The sequence below is a fragment of the Mobula birostris genome, chromosome 10 (genome assembly GCF_030028105.1).
Source record: "Mobula birostris isolate sMobBir1 chromosome 10, sMobBir1.hap1, whole genome shotgun sequence".
NCBI classification, from domain to species: domain Eukaryota; kingdom Metazoa; phylum Chordata; class Chondrichthyes; order Myliobatiformes; family Myliobatidae; genus Mobula; species Mobula birostris.
This window is the reverse complement of record NC_092379.1, coordinates 118,504,285-118,528,689: the sequence shown is the minus strand read 5'-3', so window position 1 is coordinate 118,528,689 and position 24,405 is coordinate 118,504,285. Positions and strand designations below refer to the sequence as shown.

The window sequence follows — 24,405 nt, the reverse complement described above, 5'->3', positions numbered from 1 at the left end:
ATTACTAGAAGTGATACACTGCTACTAAATTCCTCCCAATTCCATGTGAGCCAGTTTATTCAGCAAATATATTTTGTAATTGCATTTATTTCTCTGCAAATATAATAATTAAGATGTTACAACTAATACCCAAAAAAAAAGCATTACTTATTGAACTACAAATTTTACATGTTACACCAGTAAAAACTTTTATGTTGTTTTTTTACCATTTTCTATGTAGGTGGCAATGAGATAAACTTAATGGTGAAACCACAAAAATCATTTTAATGCAGAGTTTCTCAACTGGGGTTCCAGGAGAGATGGTGGTTAAAAAAAACCTCTCTGTGACAGGTTTCAATAGGTGCATTTAATGTAAAATTATTTTTCTTTGCAAACAGAGGAGTGCCCCAAAGAATGAATGGCAGTTAAATGTTAAAACCCCAAAGCCCCCCTTTCCCCAGTTCCCCCACCCACGCACAGGCAGCATCAAGGCAACAACCTCCCCATCCCCCACCAGCTAAAAAAGTTTCAAGCGTGCACGTTTCGTTTCTGTTGTAACTTTACCATTTAACACCGTCAATAAATTTTCGTGTTGTAAATAGCATTAATTAAAATCAATTTACAATGTTTATATAATTAAATCTACTGAGCCTACCTTTAGCAAAATTAAATCGCATTTTGGCTTAGACTAGATTATGAGAACACTCAGTCCTGACAAAGGGTCTCGGCCTGAAACGTTGACTGCACCTCTTCCTAGAGATGCTGCCTGGCCTGCTGCGTTCACCAGCAACTTTGATGTGTGTTGCTTGAACTTCCAGCATCTGCAGAATTCCTGTTGTTTGCGTTTACACTCAGTCCTCTTTTATTGTCATTTAGAAATGCATATATGCATTAAGAACTGATACAATATTTCTCTGGAGTGATATCACAGAAAACAGGATAAACCAAAGACTAACACTGACAGAACCACATAATTATAACATATAGTTACAGCAGTGCAAAGCAGTACCATAATTTGATGAAGAACAAACCATGGGCGCAGTAAAAAAAGTCTCAAAGTCACCGAGTCGATCAGCTCCCAAGTCCCCAATAGCGGCAGCAAAAGGGAGAAACTTCCTGCCATAAACCTCCAGGCACCTTCAACTTGCCGATGCCTTGGAAGCAGCTGACGAGAGCCGACACCAAGTCCGTCTGTCCGAAAACTTCGAGCCTCTGACCAGCCCCTCCGATACAGCTTCCTGAGCGCGATCCTCTGCCGAGTGCCTTCGACCTCTCCCCGGCCGCTGAAACAAGCAAAGCCGAGGATTTCTGCTCCGGAGATTCCGGTTACCACACAGTAGCAGTGGCAGTGAAGCGGGCACTTCAGAAGTTTTCCAGATGTTCCTCTGTACTCTCACGTCTGTCTCCATCAAATCAGGATTGTGCACGGTCCCCTACTTGACAGATTACAGATATCATTCACCGGAGAGGCTGCGCGCGCTGCCGTCGCGCCGCCATCTTCTCCTCCAGGCTTAGACCAGTTATTTAACAGTAATTTATTATGTTTGCCTTATGAGTTTTTAATATTTATGAAAGTGAAGGAAAGTTGTTAAGAAAGTTGGCTAAAAATTCATTCTCTACTCAAAAGAGCATTGACAATTATTTTTAGAATATTATATCTACAATTTACTGATCACGCTAATATACAGTGAGCTGTAGTTATAATAATTTTTACACGGGGCTTTCCTGAGACCTGAAAGTTATTTCAAGGGTTCCTTCAGGGCAAAAAGGTTGAGAAAGGCTATTTTAATGTAGCCCTGGTGGGAAATAGACACGTTAAGTTGAACCTTAGTTCAATGCCCTTAAACTTATTTAATGTTGAAGTTTAACAAGAATTCACTCAAAAACGGGCAGGAGTGAAGCTAAATATCAGAGGAAGTAGATCTGGTCCATTTTAACAGCTTGCCTACTCATTTGTTAACAATTGGTTAGTGTCAGAACCAACCATTTAGAGCCTAGCTTATGATCCACCGTTTAGACAAGCTAGTAGAGGTTAGAATCACCAACTGACCTGCAGTCAAGACAATTACTGATAGTTAGAGTAGTCATAATGGATAACTGTAATTGAGGAAGCAAAAATATAGTTCTATCTTTAAGAAAATTATGAATGATCACAGTTTATGAAGCCATCTTGCAAGATCTTTTGGGTACAGTGACGTCCCATGTGCAAAAGAAGCAAAAATGTGTGCATGTTCATCGGCTTGTGTGTGAAGGCAGGGGTCTCCTGAGATTTTGAATTCCTTTTAATAGATTTGATAGTTGGATTAGTTCCTTTGCCCACTGCTGGTTGATTTTCATTGCACTTGACGGATGCAGCCAGGAGTTGTTCACTGAGCTGTAACAGGAGTACATCCAATTAACAAGCCAAATGGAAATAGACTGGGTAATTTGAGAAAGGCTTTACACAGGGGGAATGGGGTTAAGCAAAGAGCAGGCACACTAAAGTGGATCCAAGTTCTGTATAGTGAATTAGTAGTTTTTTAGAAAATGAAGGTAGTCTCATTGATATTGTCTGTTAACTGAGAAGTAATGTTTATAATAGGTAGTGATTTTTCTCAATAATCAGACAATAGAAATGGGAGATTCACATCTTGATCTTTATATAACTGAGCACTCCAAGCCTGTGGTTTGCCGATTTTATAACCAGAGGCTAAATTTAGATTCTTTCAAAACTTTAAATCCTGTCTTTCAGTATATACTGTGTGTGTATATGTGGGTGTATATGTATGTATATAGATGTATATAATTGCAGAAAATTGTAGTCTAATTGAAGTATTTTGTGTATCTCCATTAAATACTCAACAATATCACTATCAACAGATATCAAAGATTTTGGAACAACTCTTTTTAAAAATCAGGAAATAATCATATATTCAAAGGTAAGTTTAGGTTTTAAATTGTTTGTCCCCTTCTCCACCACTTCCTCTTCTATTTGCCCATGATGCATCCAGATTGTCTGAACATACTTTCCTACTATAAATATTCCCTCATAATTCCTCTAGCCAGTTTAGAGGTCTTCTCAAACACTGAATCTGAAATACAACTCAATGCCTATAAATTTCAATTGGTGGCACGGTTTATTTCAGCACTGCTTTGTTGAATGAATCAACAACGGCTCAGAACTGGGCTTTTAAGTACAAGTAAATGCAAGCAAGTAGTAAAATACTTTTGCTGCTTATGAAGCTGGGTGACATCAGATGGCAGGTGTGACTTGGACACCAAAAGAAGAATAGGGATGGCAAAAGACACTTTTACGAGAATGAAGAGTTTACTGACCAATACTAAACTAGGCATGATAACCCGCCTCAGAGTACTGAAATGTTACGTTTATCCAGTTATATTATATGGCTCAGAATGTTGGACAATATCTAGTAACATGAGGAAATGAATTGTAGCAGCAGAGATGTGGTTTTTGAGGAAGATGCAAAGAATAAATCATGGATGAAATGAATATCTAACGAGGATGTCATGAACGGAGCAAACACAAAAAGAGAAATAATGTATGAGATCATGAAAAGGCAATGTAAATTCATTGGACATGTGCTTAGGAAAGAGGAGTTAGAACGCACGGTAATTATGGGAAAGATTGAAGGGAAGAAAGCAAGAGGAAGACAAAGACAAATGATGATAGAGACAGCAGCCAGAGATTGGAAATGAATACCAATGAGCTGATCCACTTGACCTGAAACAGGAGTGTGTGGGCCATGGCAGTCAAAGCTGAAACTGGACATGGCACATGATGATGATGATGATGATGATGATGAAATGTAAGTATTGGCCATATATTGTAATTTCACTACAGAGGTTTAGGTGTTCATGCTTTTTGGAGTGCAGTTGAATAGTTTTGCATTACTTCTGACGATTAGCTCTTCTCTTTAGGGAAGGTTTCTGGAGGATTATGACAGAAATGACAGAAGTTTTAGGGCAATGATGCTGCCTTGTTTATTGCTGGTCTTCACTGAGATTAGTTTTATTTTAGACTTGTTAGTTAGGATCATGGCTTGTCTACTGTCCATTACACAAATGTAAAATGTAGATGAATTCATGTGGCATCTGATGAAGTTAGCCTAAAAAATGTGCTGCTAGTTGAAAGGTCTGATCCTCGAAATTGTGAGCCACTTCCCGTAGCTCGGCGATCATCTCTCCTGAAGGTGGATATCAGTGATGAGATTCATCATTGCTTTCAGTAAGCTAGCAGAGCTTTTGATTGGTTGAGGAAAAGTGTGCGTGAAAAGCTAGACCCCGTACCAATCAAAATACTAATGGTTTGTTGGGCAGCTGTGATCTCTGCCACCCTGTATACTTCTGAGATCTGGATTACCTACAGTAGACACCCCATAACACTCAAAAGGTACTGTGATTCTGTCTCCAAAATCCTCCAGATTCATTGGAAGACTAAACAAACCAACATCTTTCCTTTCCCAGGGCAACCTCACCAGCATTGAAGCTCATGTTCCAGTCTGTTGGCCAGATTAGACTGGCCTTGTCATTCATATGTGTGTATTGCTTGTCATTCATGTGCCAGACACCAAGTTATTAAACCTATTTTTCACTTCTAATCTTTGTCAATGGGAGAGATCTCAAAGATGTGCTTAAAGCTGCCTTGGAGAAAGTAAATCAAGAGAATCAGGCTGTATGACTGTTCCAAGTGGGGAAAGGGAATTTGGGATAGTATTGAAAACCTCATCAGTGTTGGAAAGATGATAGTGACATAAACCATTATAGAATTTTTAAAGCGTTTGAATGTCTACTTTATCTGCTTGAACTAACAATGTATGGAGAAGATTTGGGAAGGGAATATAATCTTAATTTCCACCTGGCTGGAGAAAATGTGTTGAAAGCCAGCCTCTTGTGCTATAAAACTCTATGATTGATTGCCAGCATTGTATCAGTGTTGTCCACCAGCCTCTATCATAACAGATTTTTGTGAATTTTAGACTTAATTTGATTCTAGAAACAAAAACATTGTGTGAAAGACTTACCTTGATTTATTTAATCTGATACTTTTCAAACACAAAGTTTAAAACTACTTTAAAATTCTCTTCAGTGATTGATGCTGTGGAGTTGTTTGAAGTACATTCAAACATTACCCTGTCCTCCTGTGTTTTTAGTTGTAAACTGTACCCTCCTGATCTATGTATTGTTTCCACTCTGTCAATATTTCTTTGCTAGTCTCACGAGCTGAAGTGCAGTTTTATCTCCATATTTAGTTCTGGGATGTCGAGACCAATGATGAATTAGTCATACTGACTACCTGGCCAGGTCAGCTTTCCAACATAGACCAGGGATTTAACCTGAGACCCCCTTTTAAGGATTAGCTTTTCAAAGACACGCTGCTCTACTTCACATGAATGGTCCCTAGATTGTGGCTGATTCTTCCCAAACTGAAATTGGTTTGCTTATCCAAACAGTAATACAAATGTATTTATCAATTCCATTGTAACTGTACAGAGAAGAAGGGCTGTAATATTGAAGAATATACTCAGTGGCTGCTTTATAAGGTATACCTGTACACCTGCTCATTAATGCAAATATCAAATCAGCAAATAATATGGCAGCAACTCAATACATAAAAAAAGTAGACTTGATTAAGAGGTTCATTCGTTGTTCAGACCGAATAGCCGAAAGGGGAAGAGATGTGATCAAAGTGACTTGACAGTGAATGATTGTTGGTGCCAGACAGGGTGGTTTGAGTGTTTCAGAAACTGCTGATCTCTGGGATTTTCATACGGAAGTCCCTAGAGTTTACAGAGAATGGTGAAAAAAACAAAAACACCTTGTAAGTGGCCATTCTTGTTAATGAGTGGCCTTTTTAATGAGAGAGGTGAGAGGGGAATGGCCAGACTGGTTCAAGCTGACAGGAAAGCAGCGGTAACTCAAATAATCATGCATTACAACAGCATCTCTGAGCACACAACACATTGGCTACAGCAGCAGAAAACAATGAACATACACTCAGTGGCACTTTATAGTTACAGGAGGTAGCTAATAAAGTGGCCACTGAGTGTTTATTCAATCCTTGGAGGCTGTGCATGGATTGATGCAGAAATCGCAGTATGGAGAAACTTGCTGGTCTTTGAAAAGTGTTTTTTGATCTGTATATGCAAGTGACTAATGTCCGAGTAGCTGTTAATTTGAGAGTATTTATCGTAAATCAGGAATAGTAAGACTGGAAATGATCCTCAGTGGAATGTTACTTACTGCAAACAACTGGCAGACTATTCAGTCTTGTCTGTGCATGGGAAAAATTGAGCAACGAGAGATGTTAGTACAATGAATGTGCAGTGAGAGCAAAAATAAACCTGAATGGAGAAGAAAATCGACCTTCACAAGAGGCTGCTGCCAGAGTCATTTCTTCAGAGTGTTTGGTTGTTAGTATTCCTATTCAAATTCTGTCAACCTAGCTCCACAAAGAGAAACGTTTGCCCTGTGACTGTTCACTAGACACAGCAGTAATGTGCAAGTTGTCAGTTTGTAGTATCGCCACCTGCAGTATGGGAGTACAGCATGCAAACTGTTATGTCGGTCTGCAATCTATGTGCAGTAGATACTGCAACGTCAAACACACTTTTACCAGAATTAATCACTGTTTGTTGCAAATGGGATAAAGAATGTGTGTCAAATTCTTTATGAACCTATGTTCTGGCCGTGCAAGAATTTCTGAAACATTTCTTCTCCGCTTCTCCTCCCCTCTCCCTTTTAGGAACAGAAACTGGTGGAAGATGCCACTCGCGAGGTGAAGAAAGTCCGCAAAGCAAGAACCAGGCGGCCAGAGTGGGACGTGATGGGACGTGATAAAGAATTTAGAGCTGACCACCGGTTCTCTCCATCACCATACCATGCTGCATCTTCTGAAGGATCAGTGTCACCAGACACCAGGTACAGTTTACCAAAGCACAACACGGACCCTGTTGTCGTTGGATTTGGTCTAATAACACTTTACAGCAATTTTCTTAACTCAGTTAACTATTTACACTGTGAGATGTGATATATCGCAATATTATTGTCCAGTAAATATTTACTATGTTTACTTTCATCAGCAATTTTGTTAACTAGCCAATATTTTCTGAACCTAAGCCATTTATCTGAATTAGCAATAGTGATAATCCTAACCTAATCAGCTCCCATCACTCATAACTCCCAGTGTAACTTCTCCAGTGAGTAATTAATATTTCATTGACACTGTTATTATTTTTACAAGATTTCTGTAGCTTTTAAACTTAACTAATTATTGTTTTGGTTAACACACACAAGATGCTGGAGGAACTGTGCAGGTCTATGGAGAAGAGTCAGCAGTTGATGTTCTGGGTTTAGACTCTGCATCAGGTGTGGAAGGGAAGGTGGGTTTAGACTCTGCACCATGTGTGGAAGGGAAGGTGGGTTTAGACTCTGCATTAGGTGTGGAAGGGAAGGTGGGTTTAGACTCTGCACCAGGTGTGGAAGGGAAGGTGGGTTTAGACTCTGCACCAGGTGTGGAAGGGAAGGTGGGTTTAGACTCTGTTTCAGGTGTGGAAGGGAAGGTGGCAGAAGCCAGAGTAAGAAGGGGAGGAGTACAAGCTGGCAGGTGAGGGGGGAGGTAGGTGGGTGGGGGAAGGGGGGATGAAGTGTGAAGCTGGGACGTAATGGGAGGAAGAGATAAAGGACTGAAAAAGAAGGAATCTGATAGGAGAGGGGAGTGGACCATGGGAGAAAGGGAAGGAGGAGGGGCACTAGAGGGAGGCGACAGGTAGGTGAAGAGAAGAGAAGGTGTTAAAACAGGAGCCAGAATGGGGAATGGAAAAAGGAGGAGGAGGATGGGAAGGAATTTTCAGAAGTTAGGGAAATCGATATTGGAGGCTACCCAAATGGATTGTGAGGTGTCGCTTCTCCAGCCTGAGAGTAGCCTCGTTGTGACAGTGGAGAAAGCCATGAACCAAAATGTCAGAGTAGGAATGGGAAGTGGAATTGAAGTGGGTGACCTCCGGGAAAATTCTGCCTTTTGTGGCGGACAGATCAAAAAAACCTTTTGAAGTAGAGGTACGCTAAATCACTGCACTGTCTATAGTCATCTTGAGTTGCCACTTCCTGGTAATAGTTCAATAGCTTCATGTAGGCAATGGGATCACAGGTAAGCTGACAAACTAGAGACGAATCGGATTCAGAAGCAGGATTGATATCACTGGCATATATCGTGAAATTCGCTGACTTTACAGCAGCAGTACAATGAAATATATGATAAATAAAGAGGAAAAAATGAATTGCTGTAAGTATGTATTTGTCTATTAAATAGATAAGTTTAAGAATAAGTGGTGCAGAAAGTCAGAAATAAAGAAGAAGTGAGTGTTCATGAGCTCACTGTCCATTTAGAAATGGGATGGCAGAGGGGAAGAAGCTGGTCCTGGATCACTGAGTGTGTGCTGTCAGGTTTCTGTGCCTCTGTCCCAATAGTAACAATGAGAAGAGGACGTGTCTTGGGTGATGGGGGTCTTTAATGATGGAGGCCGCCTTCCAAGGCACCACTCCTTGAAGATGTCTTGGATACTACAGATGCTACATGATGGATCTGACTAATTTTACAAGTTTCTGCAATGTGCTTCAAGCTTGTGCAGTAGCCCTCCCTCCCCCCCCCCCATACTCAAGATTTACAAAGACAAAGGAAATTAGTGAATGGCTTTTTTGTTGGGAAGAATGATTCCTTGCATAAACGTAGATGTATACATCCTATAGTTACGTACTGTAGCTCTCATGTCCTATGATATCTATTTGGTGACAGCAGTATTAGAAATTTAAATTGTTTCCCATATAAATACATTTTTGGTAAGAAAGCTAGGTTTTATCTGGCCAGGTAGAGCTCAGACATATGACATAGGAGTAGAATTTGGCCATTCAGCCTATCAAGTCTGCTCTGCCATACCATCATGGCTGACTTATTATCCGTCTCAATCCCATTAACTTGCCTTCTCCCTGTAACCTTTGAGACCCTGACTAATCAAGAACCCATCAACCTTTGCTTTAAATACATCTAATGACTTGGCCTCCAGAGCTGTCAGTGTGAATGATTTCCACAGATTCACCACCCTCTGGCTAAAGAAATGCCTCCTTATCTGTGTTTTAAAGGAACATCCTTGTATTCTGAGGCTGTGTCCTCTGGTCATTGATGTCCACTCTATCTGAGCCTTTCAGTATTTGACAGGTTTCAATGAGGTCCCCCCTCAATCTTCTAATGGCTCTGGGTGAGTACCGGCCCAGAGCCATTAAATGCTCCTCATATATTAACCGTTCTGAACCTTCTCCAATGACAGCACATTTTTTCTCAGATATAGGGCCCAAAACTGTTCACAGTACTCCAAGTGCAGTCTGACCAATGCCTTATAAAGCCTCAGCATTACATCCTTAACCTTTAAGGTTAGTGGTCTAAGAATTAGGAAGGATTGAGGGGTTTTCTTACACAGAGGGTGAAAACATTGAGATGAACTCTTCAAATCTATTGCTACAGAAGTCTACAGAGACAGTGCTAGGAAATTGGATTAAGGTAATGAGGAACCTGGCAACTGGCATGAACATGGTTGGCCAAAGGGTCTGTTTCTCTGCCCTATGATACTGTACTAATGCTAGATCTGCTACTCTGCATGGTTAATTGGCAAATAATTTGATTTCAAGATCAGTCCCAGAAGATTCAAAGTTGTGCTCAAAGCTTCTCTGAAAGATATACTACTCTGTATCTCCATTTATTCCTATGAATCTCTGGCAGAGTGAAAGAGGTGAATTCAGGATAAGACCACAAGACATGGGAGCAGAATTGGACCATTTAGCCCATTGAGTCTACTTTGCCATTCCATCATGGCTAATTTATTACCTTTCTCAACCCCATCATCCTGCCTTATCCCTTTAACCTTTGATACTCTGACTAATCAAGAATCTGTCAACCTTTGATTTAAATATATCCAATGACTTTGCCTCCACAACTGTCTGTGGCAATAAATTCCACAGATTCAATGCCCACTGGCTAAAGAAATTCCCCTTTATCTCTGTTCTAAGTGGACATCCCTCTTTTCTGAGGCTGTGCTCTCTAGTCCTAGACTCCCCCACTATAGGAAATATCCTCTCCACACCCAGTTTGTCTTAACCTTTCAATTTTCAAAAAGTTTCAACAAAATTCCTCTTCATCCTACTAAACTCCAGTGAATACAGGCCCAGAGCTATCAAATGCTCCTCATATGTTAACCCTTTCACTTCTTCACACCTTATTGATTTTTCATGCATGGTATTAAAATACTACTTTAAAGAGGGGTTGAAGTCAAGACGTCTATGTTTAAATAACTTGAAGTAAATAGACATAATTCCTGTAATTGAAAATGAGAACAATTGAAAGAGATAGACAATTAAAATCTGGGGATATAAAACAGAATTAGTAGAAACCATCATTTAAATAAACTTAGTACCTGGCTACGTATTTTGCCTTTGACACCACAAGGAGCGTTAGGCCAGTAGGAAACATGAATGGAATTTGGAAAGTCATTGACATATCTTGAGATTTAAGGAGATTTCTGCAAGAAGTACTTGCTTAGCATTTTCCCACTCCCATACTTAGTGATTGCCCACTGTAGATTTGTATATTAGGAATTCACTGTGCCTATTTTGATGGATTAAATGGATTAAATTTGTGAAAGGCTCAAAATCAGATCTTTCAACTTTGACAAAGGCAAAGTTCGCCCTGAGGTTTTCAGCATTTGTATAGGGAAAATGGCTTTTGTGTGATGAATGGTTCTCCACAGACGTGTGTGATGAAATGTGTTGCTGCACAGATGTATCTGCTGGGATAGAACAATCCTTGGAGTTCCAAGGAAAGAGAAACAAAATGATCATGGTAATATAGCTACAATTGAGTATTGGTGTAATGCAGAGGAAGTCTACCTAGGTGAAGAAAGAAAAACTAAAGATAAAGATATTGGTTAGACATCAAGACAGTATGAAGGACAGAACAGAATGGCAATAGTTCAACACAATAGGTCTTTGCAGATGAGGAATCATCCCCTTGATTGTTTAACTTTACAGTTGAGGATGATTTTGAAGGTATCCTATGGTATTAGCATTTAAACATAATTCCTAACCATCTGTTATCAAAGTTCACTGGAGGTGGGAGGTTGTGCTGATGTAAAGCACCAGTGATGATGCTTATCCCAAACTGAAGGGTGATAATTGAAGTCCCAAATACAGTAGATTCCAGTTAATTGGGACACATCGGGACCAGTATATTTTGGCTAAGTAAGCGCTGCCCCAGTTTGCTGAAGTTTCTTGGAAAGGGTGAACTATCATTAAAATTATGTTTTTAAAAGAAATACAGAACAAATGAGAACACTGCCCATTTTACTGGTAGTTGTCTGTTATATCTGACGATGACAGGAAACCTGTGCGGGAGTGGAAAAGCCATTGCTACACTGGTGCATTTACACTCTCTCGACAGTCCGGGTCCAGTGGTACAAGTAGTCATCACAACTGGGTCTTCCTTGGTTGCAGTGGATAACCATGACCACATCGTGCCCTTTGCTCTTCTCGAAACGTTGCTGAACTGCTTCCTGGCTGTCTGCCGGAGCTGTCTCTGCATGCTAGGACAGGCATGTCCCTAATCAGGGTATAAGACCCGCTGGCTACCCACACCTGGTTTAGCCCGCTGTTGGAGTGGTGTAATGGGGTGTGGCTGCTGTCACATGCAACAGTTGAGAGCCGTGTATCCAGTGGGGAATAAAGATAACATTCAAAATGATTGTCGATATCTTCAAATTCTTCATAGTTTCTAACTTGTTGAAGTACTGAAATCATTTCATTTTCATTTCTGGCTGCTTCTGGCATTTCCAAGCCTGAATGCTTGAAACTGCTGTGAACAAAACGGTTCTGAATTGTCTTACTGCTTATTCCTTGCCAACTTCCATTGACAAAGATCACTGCTTTTTGAACCCAAACACACACAACTGATGCTATTTAAAAACTGTTTGCTCTAAGCATGGCGTAGTGTCTAACAGCCACACAATGACATGTGATGGACGATAGTTAGAAACAGTCTGCTGCCCCAGTTAAGCTGCAGAGTGTCCCAAATAAACAAATGGAATGCCAGCTATTTTCTCAATTAGTTTTTGTTCTTTAAGAGTTGTCTCAACTAAGGGGCTGTCTCAATTAACCAGAATGCACTGTGTACATATAAAATTTGTATTGTGATCATAGCTTGGACTATTGAAGATTACTTAAACTGTTCAGTTTGAATCTGGCTATTTCTAATTGTAATTTTAGTGCTCTTAATGTCCCTGGTTCCAGATTCTACCTTTCAATTTGCGAGAACAACATAGAACATAGAAATCTCAGCACATTACAGGCCCTTCGGCCCACAATGTTGTGCCGACCATGTAACCTCCTCTAGAAACTGCCTAGAATTGCCCTACTGCATAGCCATCTGTTTTTCTAGGAAGAATAGGATGCATTGTTAAAGAACTAGGGAAAGAAGTTAAGAAAAGAAACTCTCTTAATCTCCACTTATTTTTAAATTATTTAACATTTTCTTGAATTTTTCTTGATAGGTCCTATGTATCTGATGTCGGAGAACTTTCTTATCCTGCTAGTCCAAATCATCCTGCTCAACAGTCTGCAGTTTCTTACGTACCTGACAGTAAGGAGCTGTTAACAGCTGTAACCCAGGCACAGGATCGTGCATACAGATTACCGGCCACAAATATTCGGCAAGCCTCACTTACTAGAGCACAGCAACCACACCTGATGCAACCTGCTGAAGCCATCCTGAATGGGCCTAGACCTCAACTTCTAAAAGATTACAGGTAATCAAGACAATACTTACTACTGAAGTCGAGAATGAATATGAGAGTAAATAATTAAAACTGATGGTGAAGGAATGAGAATCTTGAATTAAATTGACTTTATTACTTACATCCTTCACATACATGAGGAGTAAAAATCTTTATGTTACGTCTCTGTCTAAATGTGCAATTATAGTAATTTATAATAAATAGTATGTACAACAGGATAGACAATATAACATTGAAATGCAGTTATGTCAACGTGAATTAATCAGTCTGATGGCCTGGTGGAAGACGCTGTCCCGGAGCCTGTTGGTCCTGGCTTTTATACTGTGGTGCCATTTCCTAGATGGTAGCAGCTGGAATAGATTGTGGTTGGGGTGACTCAGGTCTCCAATGATCCTTTGGGCCCTTTTTACACACCCATCTTTGTAAGTGTCCTGAATCATGGGAAGTTGACATCTACGGATGCGCTGGGCTGTCTGCACCACTCTCTGCAGAGTCCTGCGATTGAGGGAAGTACAGTTCCTATACCAGGCAGTGATACAGCCAGTCAGGATGCTCTCAACTGTGCCCCTGTGGAAAGTTCTTAGAATCTTCTGATGCTGAGTTCATATTTTTTTCAATGAAAGTGTGTCTCTTTGAATCCGGCCAGTTGCTTTATGCTATTTAGCAAGTCTGGTCGTTGAGCTGGTGATGTTAAGATTAGATACTGTTTCCCAAGAAATGTGTTGCTTGCAACAACAACCAACGCAGTCCAAGGGTGTGCTGGGGACCGCCTGCAAGTGTGGCCATGCTTCTGGCGGCAGCATAGCATGTCCACAACTTACGAACCCAAACCCATAACTAGAATGCACCCTAGGGAGAATGCATTTGGGTCAGACTGAGAAACAGTATTCACTTGTCAATTTGGAAATTCATGCAGCTGTTCTTTACACTATGATAATACGTAGAACATTGGGAGTTCAACATTTTGGATTCTAGATGGCTTCTTTGGTATGAGATAAACATTTATTGAACTGGAAGAATGATGCCCACCAATTTGATAAAGGCCAAAATAAATTCATGTGCATTTCCCACGTCCAGATGCAAAGAACAGGGTCACTGTAGCCATTATGAGCATTGTAAATATTCCCCCTGCCCTGGCACTAATTGACACTAATTCCCCTTTTTATTTCAGATACCTATTTCCATTGTTATAAAGTGGAGGTCTACTTCAAAGTACTTATGCTCCAAATGGAAAAATGAACAGTTATAACCCTCTCTCCTTCATCTCACACGTGCTCTTTCCCATTCCATCCATCCCATCTCCCTCACTTACTTCCTCACTGCTTTGTTCTAAGCACTTTCTTCTCTGCAGTCTATCAGTTCCATGAAAATGAAGAGTAGGGCATAATTATATTACTTAGGCACTTGTGTGGACCTGAGCTTCTAGATTCCACTTTGTTAGCTTCTGAGCTGTCCTGTCACTATCATGTACAGTACATTAAACATATAAACTGTCTCTTTTTATATATTCCTCAAACCATATTTTTTTCTCCAAGTTTGTCTCTGAATGCACTTATGCTGTTTTGTTTCAGTAATCTTTTCTGTTTGCATTCCATTTTTAAGGCAATACTGAACGAAACATCATTTCAAAGTTCAATTCACTTAAAAATCTTATCTGTGATCTAATGTACTTCAGGCAGAGCAACTAAACAATCACAATAAGAAAAAATGATTTTTTCTTCTATGGTAAATACATATGATTCTTCAGGTTTTTTTGCGATCCCTTCGCTTCATTGGAAGATAATTGAGTGTGATGAAAATTTTTCCAATTTAGATTGAAAATAATGTAATTTAAAATGAACTTTTGAATCAACAATATATTGTGCCATGTATACAAAGAAAATGGAAAACTGAAATATTGAGATATCCATTTTATTCCTTCCATTGATTTCTTGAAAATATTGCTTCTCTAGCCTGCTGTTTGATACTTAGCTATTAAGTGATTTATTTGAGGACAGGATGCAGGGCTAATGGCAGGATTCATTCCATTGTGGAGGATCAGAGGGGTCTTGGGATCCACGTTCATAGATCCCTCGAAGTAGCTGTGCAAGTTGATAGGGTTGTTAAGAATGCATATGGTGCGTTGGCCTTCATTAGTCATGGGATTGAGTTCAAGAGCCGTGAAGTAATGTTGCAAGTCTGTAAAATCCTGGTTCGATCTCACTCGAAATATTTTGTTCCGTTCTGGTCACCTAATTATATGAAGGATATGGAAGCTTTAGGATAGTGCAGAGGAGATTTCCCTGGATGCTGCCCGGGTTAGAGAGCAGGTTTTGTGAGAATATACTGAATGAGCTTGGGGTTTTCTCTCTGGAGTGAAGGAAGATGAGCAAAGGAGGAGACTTGATATAGTTGGACAAGATAAGAGGCATTGATTGAGTGGATAGCTAGAGGCTTTTTCCCAGAGTGGAGGTGGTTAATACATAGGAGAATAATGTTAAAGTTCTTGGAGGAAAGTACAAGAGGGATGCCAGAGGTGTTTTTTTTTCATACAGAGAGTGACAAGTGCCTGGAGCACACTGCCTAGGGTAGTGATAGAGGCAGATACATTAAGGGTTTTTAAGAAGGCACAGGGATGATAGAAAACTTGGAGGCTATGTGGGAGGGAAGGATTAAATTGATCTTAGAGCACTTTATAAAGTCAGCACAACAACATGGGGTGAAGGGCCTGTGCTGTGTTGGAATGTTGTATGTTCTAGGTATGTGTGAACTAATATTAAACTTCTTTTTTACAGTGCACAGCCAGTGCAGTTGGCAGAGTACTACACACCACCTGTCCCTGCTCCTCCACCTCCACCCCCTCCCCTCATTCCTTCAGCCCAAACTGCATTTGACAGTCCAATCTCCGCACCTCCCCCACTCGCACTCGGATCAGTGGCGGCTGCGGGCCGCACGTACACTCCTTCACCTCCTCCACCGGCACCTCCGTTGTCTTACACCCCACCTCCTCCTGGTCCTCCTGCTGCGCCGCCTCCCCCTCCACCCGGGCCGCCCCTGTTGGTCCCATCTCCCTTGCACACTGCCTCGCCGCCATCTGCGACTGAAATAAAGAAAGCCCAAGCAACTCTCATGCCAATCAGCGATGCTCGGAGTGACCTGCTCGCTGCCATTCGAAGAGGTGAGTTGCATTTTGTTAAACTAAACAAAAATTGAGGCAAACCTAAATAGCACCTGATCTCTAAGGTGTGTTGGAGAAGTTCCATCACCTACTGGTTATACTAAACCCCATGTAGTTTGAAGTGTTTGAATGTGGGAAACCTTGAATTAACACAGATTTAAAAGCTAGGTGTTACTATGTGTTGGTAGTTCAGACTATTCCTAGCATTCACTTTACAAAATGTCCACACAGTCACTTGATAATATAAACCACGTATCATAAAGTGGAATAGTTTCACTGTGTGATAGATCACCAGCATAACCCTGTTGCAGTGGGGAATACAGGTTTGAGTCCCTGTAGCTGTGAGTCACTTATTTAAGTTAACTGGAGTAAAGCGGCTATGTCATACATCACTTCTTGCACACAAAGGGAAAGCACAGTTTTGGGCCAAGACCATTCATCAGTCCTGACTTGCTGAGACCCTCCAGCATTTTGAGTGTGTTGCTCTGATTTTTTTCCAGTATCTTTTGCTTATAACCTGAAGCTTCAACTCCAGAGAAACCAAAGATACCTTCTCTAATGTTTCCTTATAATATAATTCTGGAATCATCTTCATTTGAATCAGATAATGCCAATAAGTTTTCTGAAAACTGCAAACAAGTAAGTTATCAGGAAGAACCTTGTAACCAAAGCTTGTGTATTGCAGGAATTCAGCTTCGAAAAGTACAAGAACAACGAGAGCAAGAAGCCAAAAAGGAACCGGTTGGAAACGATGTGGCGACCATATTATCTCGCAGAATTGCGGTAGAGTACAGTGAGTCTGATGATGACTCAGAACTGGATGAGAATGAATGGTCTGATTAAGATATTTGAGTCGTGTTATTCGGAGTGATCCAGCCTTAGGGTTTTCTGCTTTGTTTTTCAACAAGTGGGGTGCAGATACATTTACGCACTTTAGGTTAATGTATATCTGTAACCACACCCAAGTAAAGCACACATAAAAATGTAAAATAAAATTACATTGTTCATTGGCCTGCCTCTGGTGTAAAATGCCAAATGTTTTTTTATAAGCATGGCTTCTGTACATTTTTATGATTTAGAATGTGCTTTTGTGAACACTTATATGGATTGTATATTTCTAATGACATTCAGTGTATTTAAACAAATGTCTACATCTAATCACTGGCAGAAGTATGAATTTAGGTACTTTTATTTGTTAAACAATTTCCATTTAATACCAAAAAAATGAAATTCCCCCCATATTGTGCATACACTAGATTTTGGCTGCCCATATTTGCCTCCTCAGAAAGAAAATTATAAACCCAAAGGAAATTTTACTGTTGTTTATTTTATAGTATAAATGACAAATATTAGAGATCCTGCCTTGATATTGCCTTGAACCTGCTGGCATTAATTGATAGTAAAAAAACAAATGGCTGGAAAAGCTCATCAGGTTGAGCAGCATCTGTGGGGGGTTGGGGGAAGGAATTCTCAATTTTTGGATGGAGACCCTGCATCAAAACTGAGAGGAGAGAGAAGGTGGCCAGTATGAAAAGGAAAGTGGGAGGGGTGAGACGGGGGTGGGGGTGGCAGGCGATAGGGGGACTGAGGAGAAGGAAAGTGATGATGGGCAGAGGGAGCCACATGTGGGGGGGGGAGGGTGGAGAGTGCAGGAGTTGGGGTACAGAAACAATTGAGTAATCAGTGGAAACAAAGAGGGTGAAAGAAAAAAGGTGGATGGAGGGGAGGGTGAAAGTGGAGGCAGGGGCTGGGACAGAAAGGTTACAAGTGTTGGAGTCTGATAAGTAAGGAAATTGATAATGAGAGCTGTTGTTGTGTGATTGAAATCACCGGAGAGAGAGTTACTGGTAGATACAAAGCAGCTTCTTTATTCGACAAAAACAAGCTACAGCAGGCATACGGAGACCCTTTCGGTGGAAAGGTCTGCTGCCCAACGTGGGGCTCGATATTTATTTGCTACACACACAAAGGACAATTCCATATTTACAAAGTATAGACAATGCTTTCTTTTGAAGCTACATACAAACTTCACACCTCTGGATTTCATTGATCCCACTGGCGCCAGCAGCATCAGAACTGGTATTCAGGAATCCATTGTTCCAAACTGAATCCACAATACATTTATTTGGTATTTTATGTGCTTAACATGAAGGACAATCCATATTTACAAAGTTTAGATAATGCTTTCTTTGAAACTGCATGCAAACCTTACACCTTCTCACCAGCAGTGTCTGGACTGGTATTCCGGTATTCACAGCTTTTAGGAAATGCATTGTCGAGGAACAGAAGACTGGTGGCTGAAGCCATTTACTAAGTGTTAATGACCTAAACCCAAAAATTACTCTAACAAGAACCATTAAGGGAAGGATTGAAGGGCGGGTGGACTCAGATGGGGGAGCAAATATGGGGGTGATGTGTGTGATATAGTCAGGAAGGGGGTAGAGTGAGGAGGGAGCTGGAGGGATAGAAAAAGGAACAAAAATATAAAATTTGTATCAGGAGGAGAGTGAAAAGGGGAAAACGGCAGGTGAAAGTTGCCTGGAAATTTAAACTGATATCCTGAATTCCAGGATTGCTGTATCAGATTAACAATTTGACACAGATTAGATGGGCTGAAGGGCCTGTTTCTGTGCTGTAGCACTCTATGAATCTGTCTCTACGACTTTAACGTTATGAGTCAACAATATGGGGACTGACAGTCTAATGATAGGTTTATGCTACTGTATAATATGAGTAATACCTAAATGTGTCCAGTTGATTTAAGAGCATTTCAGTAGACAGGATAAGGCACTTAACATAAGCCTCTTGAGGTGTGATGTAGGTTATTGTTTTTGCAGTCATTGAGATATGTGGTTGTTGACAAATTTGAAAATCCCAGATCAAGATGAATATTTGAAGTACATCAAAATAAAAACATTTAGGAGCTATAATCTGAAATATTATTAGCCCGAGCTCTACACCAAATACAGAAGTGTAATCTGCCTTCATCCAGAAACTTTCAATCAGTACGTCAAATGTCTCTTGATGGGCTCTAAGATATTTGCTTCACTAGTGTATCTACAGTTGTTCCTTTGGTACAGGTGCTGCTGCTCTATCTCTGTCTGTATATTTATTTGTGGTACTTCCATGACATGATCCAGAACAGTGTTAAGTATATACTGGTCAGTTATCTTTTAATAGTTGTGTACCTGTTATGGGTGGCGGGTGGAGTTAAGTCTTTACCAAAGGAGGTGTAAGGCATTCCTTGTCTCCATTAGCCTGCAGGTCACTCTTGGGCAAGGGGTAGCACCCGCTTAGCCCCCCCCCCCACCGATCAGGGTCACATGAAGCCACAGGGGCAGGTGGTAGATAGTCATATGAGCAGCTGATGCATATCAAAAGTCCTGGTTATGTGACCACTGACTCTAGGCAGATGATCTCTGAAGAGTATTGATAATGGCTGGGGTCACCCATCTTGTAAAGACATTGCCCAGAAGAAGGCAATGGCAAACTGCTTCTGTAGACTTTGCCAAGAACAGTCGTGGTCATAGACTGTGATCACCCAAGTCATACGACATGGCACATAATAATGATGATGGTACCTCAGTTGTGTTGGCACGTGGCCAAGTGGTTAAGGCGTTCGTCTAGTGATTTGAAGGTCACTAGTTCGAGCCTTGGCTGAGGCAACGTGTGTGTCCTTGAGCAAGGCACTTAACCACACATTGCTCTGCGACGACACCGATGCCAAGCTGTATGGGTCCTGATGCCCTTCCCTTGGACAACATCGGTGGCGTGGAGAGGGGAGACTTGCAGCATGGGCAACTGCTGGTCTTCCATACAACCTTGCCCAGGCCTGCACCCTGGAAACCTTCCAAGGTGCAAATCCATGGTCTCATGAGACTAACGGATGCCTATAAGGTACCTCAGTTCGGCCACTTCTCATTTGGACTGAACAGCCCCAATCTTTTCATGGTCACTTGACATGCCCCTTGTAGAAGAGTAGCTCTACATTCCTCAGTGTCATAATCTTGGAAACTTAAATGAATTAAACCACATGAAAAGTGAGAAGCAATCTGCCATTGTTTTCTGAATAAGCACTTCTAATACAGGAATAGCTAAAATACCACAGAGAAGTGAAGTTCACAGTCAGCTGTCCATATAAAATAAGGAAGATAGAACACCAAGACAAAACTTGCTTATTATAAATTGGGCTCTTTTGTGCAAATCTTGTGTAAAATAATTATATGAAGTCTCATCTATTTCCTGTTGAGTTCCCAGCCACTGGAAAAATGGAAATAGATTCATCCAGTATGGTTCATCTGAATGCAGACATCATTGTTATTGGTTCATTATCAGTGTTTGTGCTGCTGTTTGCCTCCTTTCTGGCTGAAAGGTCATTAAACTAGACTTTAATTTTTCACTCGGGTGAAAACAAAGAGCAAACCACCCAGCAAATGAAGATCCGAACCTGAATTAAAGGGACAGCATTTTTTATATCCACCCTTCCCCTCAATTTTATTCGCCGATTGTTTCCACACCAGCAGCATTGATTCTGATCACAACTCCTGTGCAAGATACACAGTGGTGTTTGATGTGATGATCTGTAGCCCAGGTGAGCCTGTTGCTCACAGTATCTGGAGACTGCTTGTGGTACATGGCTTGGTTACACCACTCCATAATCCAGGACACCAAATAGATGCTATTCCATAGATCCTGCATAATCTCCCTCACCCGCTCTCAACAGCTTTCCACTCTCATTTTCTCTCCTCGCCTCTTATCCGCCACTGTACAACATGGAAATGAAAAAATGCAGGAAAAGTAGGCAACTTAGGAAACAACGTCGTATAATGGTTATCAAAAGACATACAGTAATGTGCAAACGTCTTAGGCACATAAGCTAGGGTGCCTAGGACTTTTGCACAGTGCTGTATTTGTCAATGTGGAGCAGACAGCGGGTTTGTAAATCGGGTGGGAGCAAAGGATGTTGGGACTGGCGATGGTGGAGTGCTGCAGGAGGGGTGTGGGGCAGGTGGCAGAGAAGGAGTGCCAGGGGTGGGTGTTGATGCAACTGCAAACACACCCAGCCCTGAGATGCCAGGCAAGGTCATTTGATTACAAATAATTGATCATTACAAAATGTCTCTGTGATGTTTCCTGCTCCCTCCATTCTCCCTTCCTCTTTTCCCAATCTTGATTTCCCTCTCCCTGCCCCCTTCCTACTCTCAATCCTCAGCGTAGATCCATATCAGAATCAGGCCATGAAGTTTGTTTTTTCTCTCATGGCAGCAGTATAGTGCCATATATAAAATTACTGCAGTACTTTGTAAAAGTCTTAGGCACCCTAGCTATAGATATGTGCATAAGACTTTTGCACAGTACTGTATAGGGAAAATAAAACTATACAACTACTGATACAAAGTACGATGGTGAGAAATTCTTCTAGTATGTTAACGGTGAGTTAGACATTCAGGATATGATGCAGATCTTAAGAATGATCATGGAGATGGAAATAAAGCTGAACGTCTATATACTCAGATTTTGTTTTGCTGAAGTATTTTAACTTGCTCATCTTTAAGAGACGACAGCACTTCACAAAGGTGACTTGCCCCCAATTTTTCAGAAAGGAACAGGTTTTATTAAAGAGCAGACTTGAGCATCTCAATATCAACAAGATGAAATAAGTAGATAGAACCTGTCTGAACATGAATAAGAAGAAGAAAGAATTTTTATTTTAATAGAACAAGCAACTGTTCAAACCATTTTAAATTACAAATTGAGTCTTGGAAAAATAGCAGCAGGTGGTTCTAAGCTGCCAACAGATGTAGAGGGAGTGTTGCTGTTAGCATGAGAGAGCACAGCTGCACTGCGATATAGTAAATGTAATCAAATTTAAAAATGCTGGGAGGTATCTACATAGATAACTGCAGTATATGTTTCTTTTGAAGTTATGCATTCTTACTGAAAAAAATTAGTTCTACAGTGAATTATACTTCATTCCTAAAACAAATCAGTTTAACTGACACTGTGGCTCAGTTTCAGCATTATAAGGATTGAAGTCTCTAAGTCATTACCAGCAGAAGCTGTTCTTTCAAAGCAGGTCTTTTATCCATAGTTTTGCTCCTATGTTTTATGGGAATTTGTGTAAATTCAATCGCAGATTTGCTTTCAGCTGCTACACTGATACCTCTTTACCTCTTGGCTGTAAAGAAAGTGTCAGTCTTGCTAAAGTCCTGTTTGTGAATCCGAGATCAAACCATCACTACCTACTGGTTCTGTCTCTTTAAGTTTGTGACACAGATGATGGTCTGCCTGCTGAATGGGGCAGTTGATATTTCAAGACACAGAGCCAGCAGCATTTATGTTGAAAAGCCAGAGAAGGCTTTAATCACGAGAAGGGCTGTAACTTTGATCATCGGTGGCTTGAGTACCTAATCTTTTGACTAGATGACTGGAACTAGAGGAGACATTTGTTGGGAATTCTGAGTCATTAAGTGCTGGATAGATAGTGTGTCCGCATGTAAAAAGGGAGGTCAATTTGAATGGGCAACTCCATCAATTTTAGATAAAAACACTCCAATTATTTCTAACATTTAGATTTTTTTTGTATATAATACATTTTCCAACCTCTATACTTTAGATTACTGTAGAGGTTGAAGCTGAAAAAGTCTTCACTAATCAGCAAGCTTTCAGTAATGTCTTGCATGGTAAAATATAGGGCAACATTTCTGATAATTATTTTTACCAACTCCTCTGAATCTCTTTTTCCATAAAATTTCTTTCTAGCTCTTGGTACACGATGGAGCCTTAAGCCTTTAGACCTCATTTGAAATTTAAGTCATTTGATTATTTATTTTTCAAAAGGCGGGTAACTTATGGTTATAAACTGCATAAGCATTTACTGTTAAATTCTTTCCACCTGTCATTCAGAAGATAATGTAAATTTACAATTTACTGTTATACTCCAGAAGATTATTCTATAATTGATGTTTCATCTATTTCCAATTGCTATGCGTTTTGAAATTGGATTGATCTATTCTCTGAAGAATTTCAAACTGACTCAAATTCAAACGACTACAACTGTTCAAGTGCATCTAGACAGTTACTAGGAATTCTCTAGATAACAGGAATCCTTGACCACATTTAGAAATAACAGCCTGTCATGTACATAAATGAATACTCTTTCTTTGTCTTTTTTAAAAGCAGCTTGGCTTTTCTCCACTATACAAACAAATGATTAAATATGAAGCCTCTGCATTAAGTTAGATGTGGGAGAAGATTCTGCCTCCAGCCAGCCTTTAAATTGGTTATGTATTACAATTGAGTTTAAAGGGACTTGGCAAAACTACTCAAAGCAAAAAATCACATTTAATTTTTGGCATTAATAAACAAAAGTGAACAGTCTGCTTCAGAAAGGGAATATTCTGCTAGACAAGTCTCTAATTTTCTTTTGATGAATCACCATTTCTATGATAAGACATAGATGTTTGTAAAATTTTCATAATAGGTTTTGTGAAAGGCTGTGATTAATATTTAAAAGTATTAGAAATATGAAAGAAAATCTGGCTGTGATACAAAATAAAGAAGCAAAAATGAGATAGAGCTACTTTATATTTGTACAGAAGACTTGTTTTTTTTTGGTTACTATTAAGTTAAGTGAAACAACCTCTCTAGCCTGATGATAGAGTACTTTGGAAGTAAGGTAGTTATTATTAACATACGGTGAATAGTTCAGAAACAGCCAGAGGTGAAGTTGACAGCAATATTGAGGGCTCTAAATAGATTCAAAAAGTTAATGGAGCAGAGAGAGCCTCAGATAAGAGTTTGATGATTTAAAGAACGTTTTTAGATTAATTTTTTTTAAAATTTTTTGAAATATTTACCAGAGCTTTCATTCTTATAACTTACCAATTTATATTACAAGGTACTTGAAGGGATTTGAGTTAAAAGTATTTAAGTGTTTTCAAGCATCTGAAATTTTTTTTTACTGAAAGCTACTTAACTTAGTTTCCTTGTTAAGCTTTAACAGGATTTGAATACCTCTCAAACATTAATTATGTTTAAAAGATTCGGATCTTTGGTAATAATGGCCATGACTACAATCTCTTGTGACTTTCCACGAAGACTGCCCCCTTCCCAAAAAAACCATCACCTTGTCATCTAACTCTTTAAAGAGTTGTGATTCTCCCAGTGCAGTGTGCAGCCGGTCACAGCATAATGATCAGATTGGGAATCAAATTACTGCCATGAAATTTGCAAAGTTCAGTTCCAAGCATTGCCTAGAACATGAATTGATTGCCTGGAAATTTGATTGCATAATTCATTTTACAATGTTATACATTTTTTCATGAAATATGACAATGACTATTTTCAGATTGCTCTATGTTATTTGGTAAATATTTCAAGCAAGCATTTGGTGGTGCCAGCTACCCTTTCAATCACGGCATGACTTTTATCTCCAAC

The 24,405-nt window shown here is 40.1% G+C and overlaps 1 protein-coding gene across 1 annotated transcript in view; it reads left to right on the top strand.

The window, feature by feature from the left end:
- The window catches only part of LOC140204581 (actin-binding protein WASF3-like), an 83,155-nt gene extending 66,215 nt beyond the window's left edge, over nucleotides 1-16,940 (top strand). The window contains exons 6-9 of the mRNA XM_072271302.1: nucleotides 6,722-6,897; nucleotides 12,567-12,821; nucleotides 15,584-15,966; nucleotides 16,652-16,940. Coding sequence (XP_072127403.1) covers nucleotides 6,722-6,897; nucleotides 12,567-12,821; nucleotides 15,584-15,966; nucleotides 16,652-16,809 — 972 coding nt within the window. The 3' untranslated portion in view covers nucleotides 16,810-16,940. The remainder of the gene's footprint in view (nucleotides 1-6,721; nucleotides 6,898-12,566; nucleotides 12,822-15,583; nucleotides 15,967-16,651) is intronic.
- The last annotated feature ends 7,465 nt before the right edge of the window (nucleotides 16,941-24,405 follow it).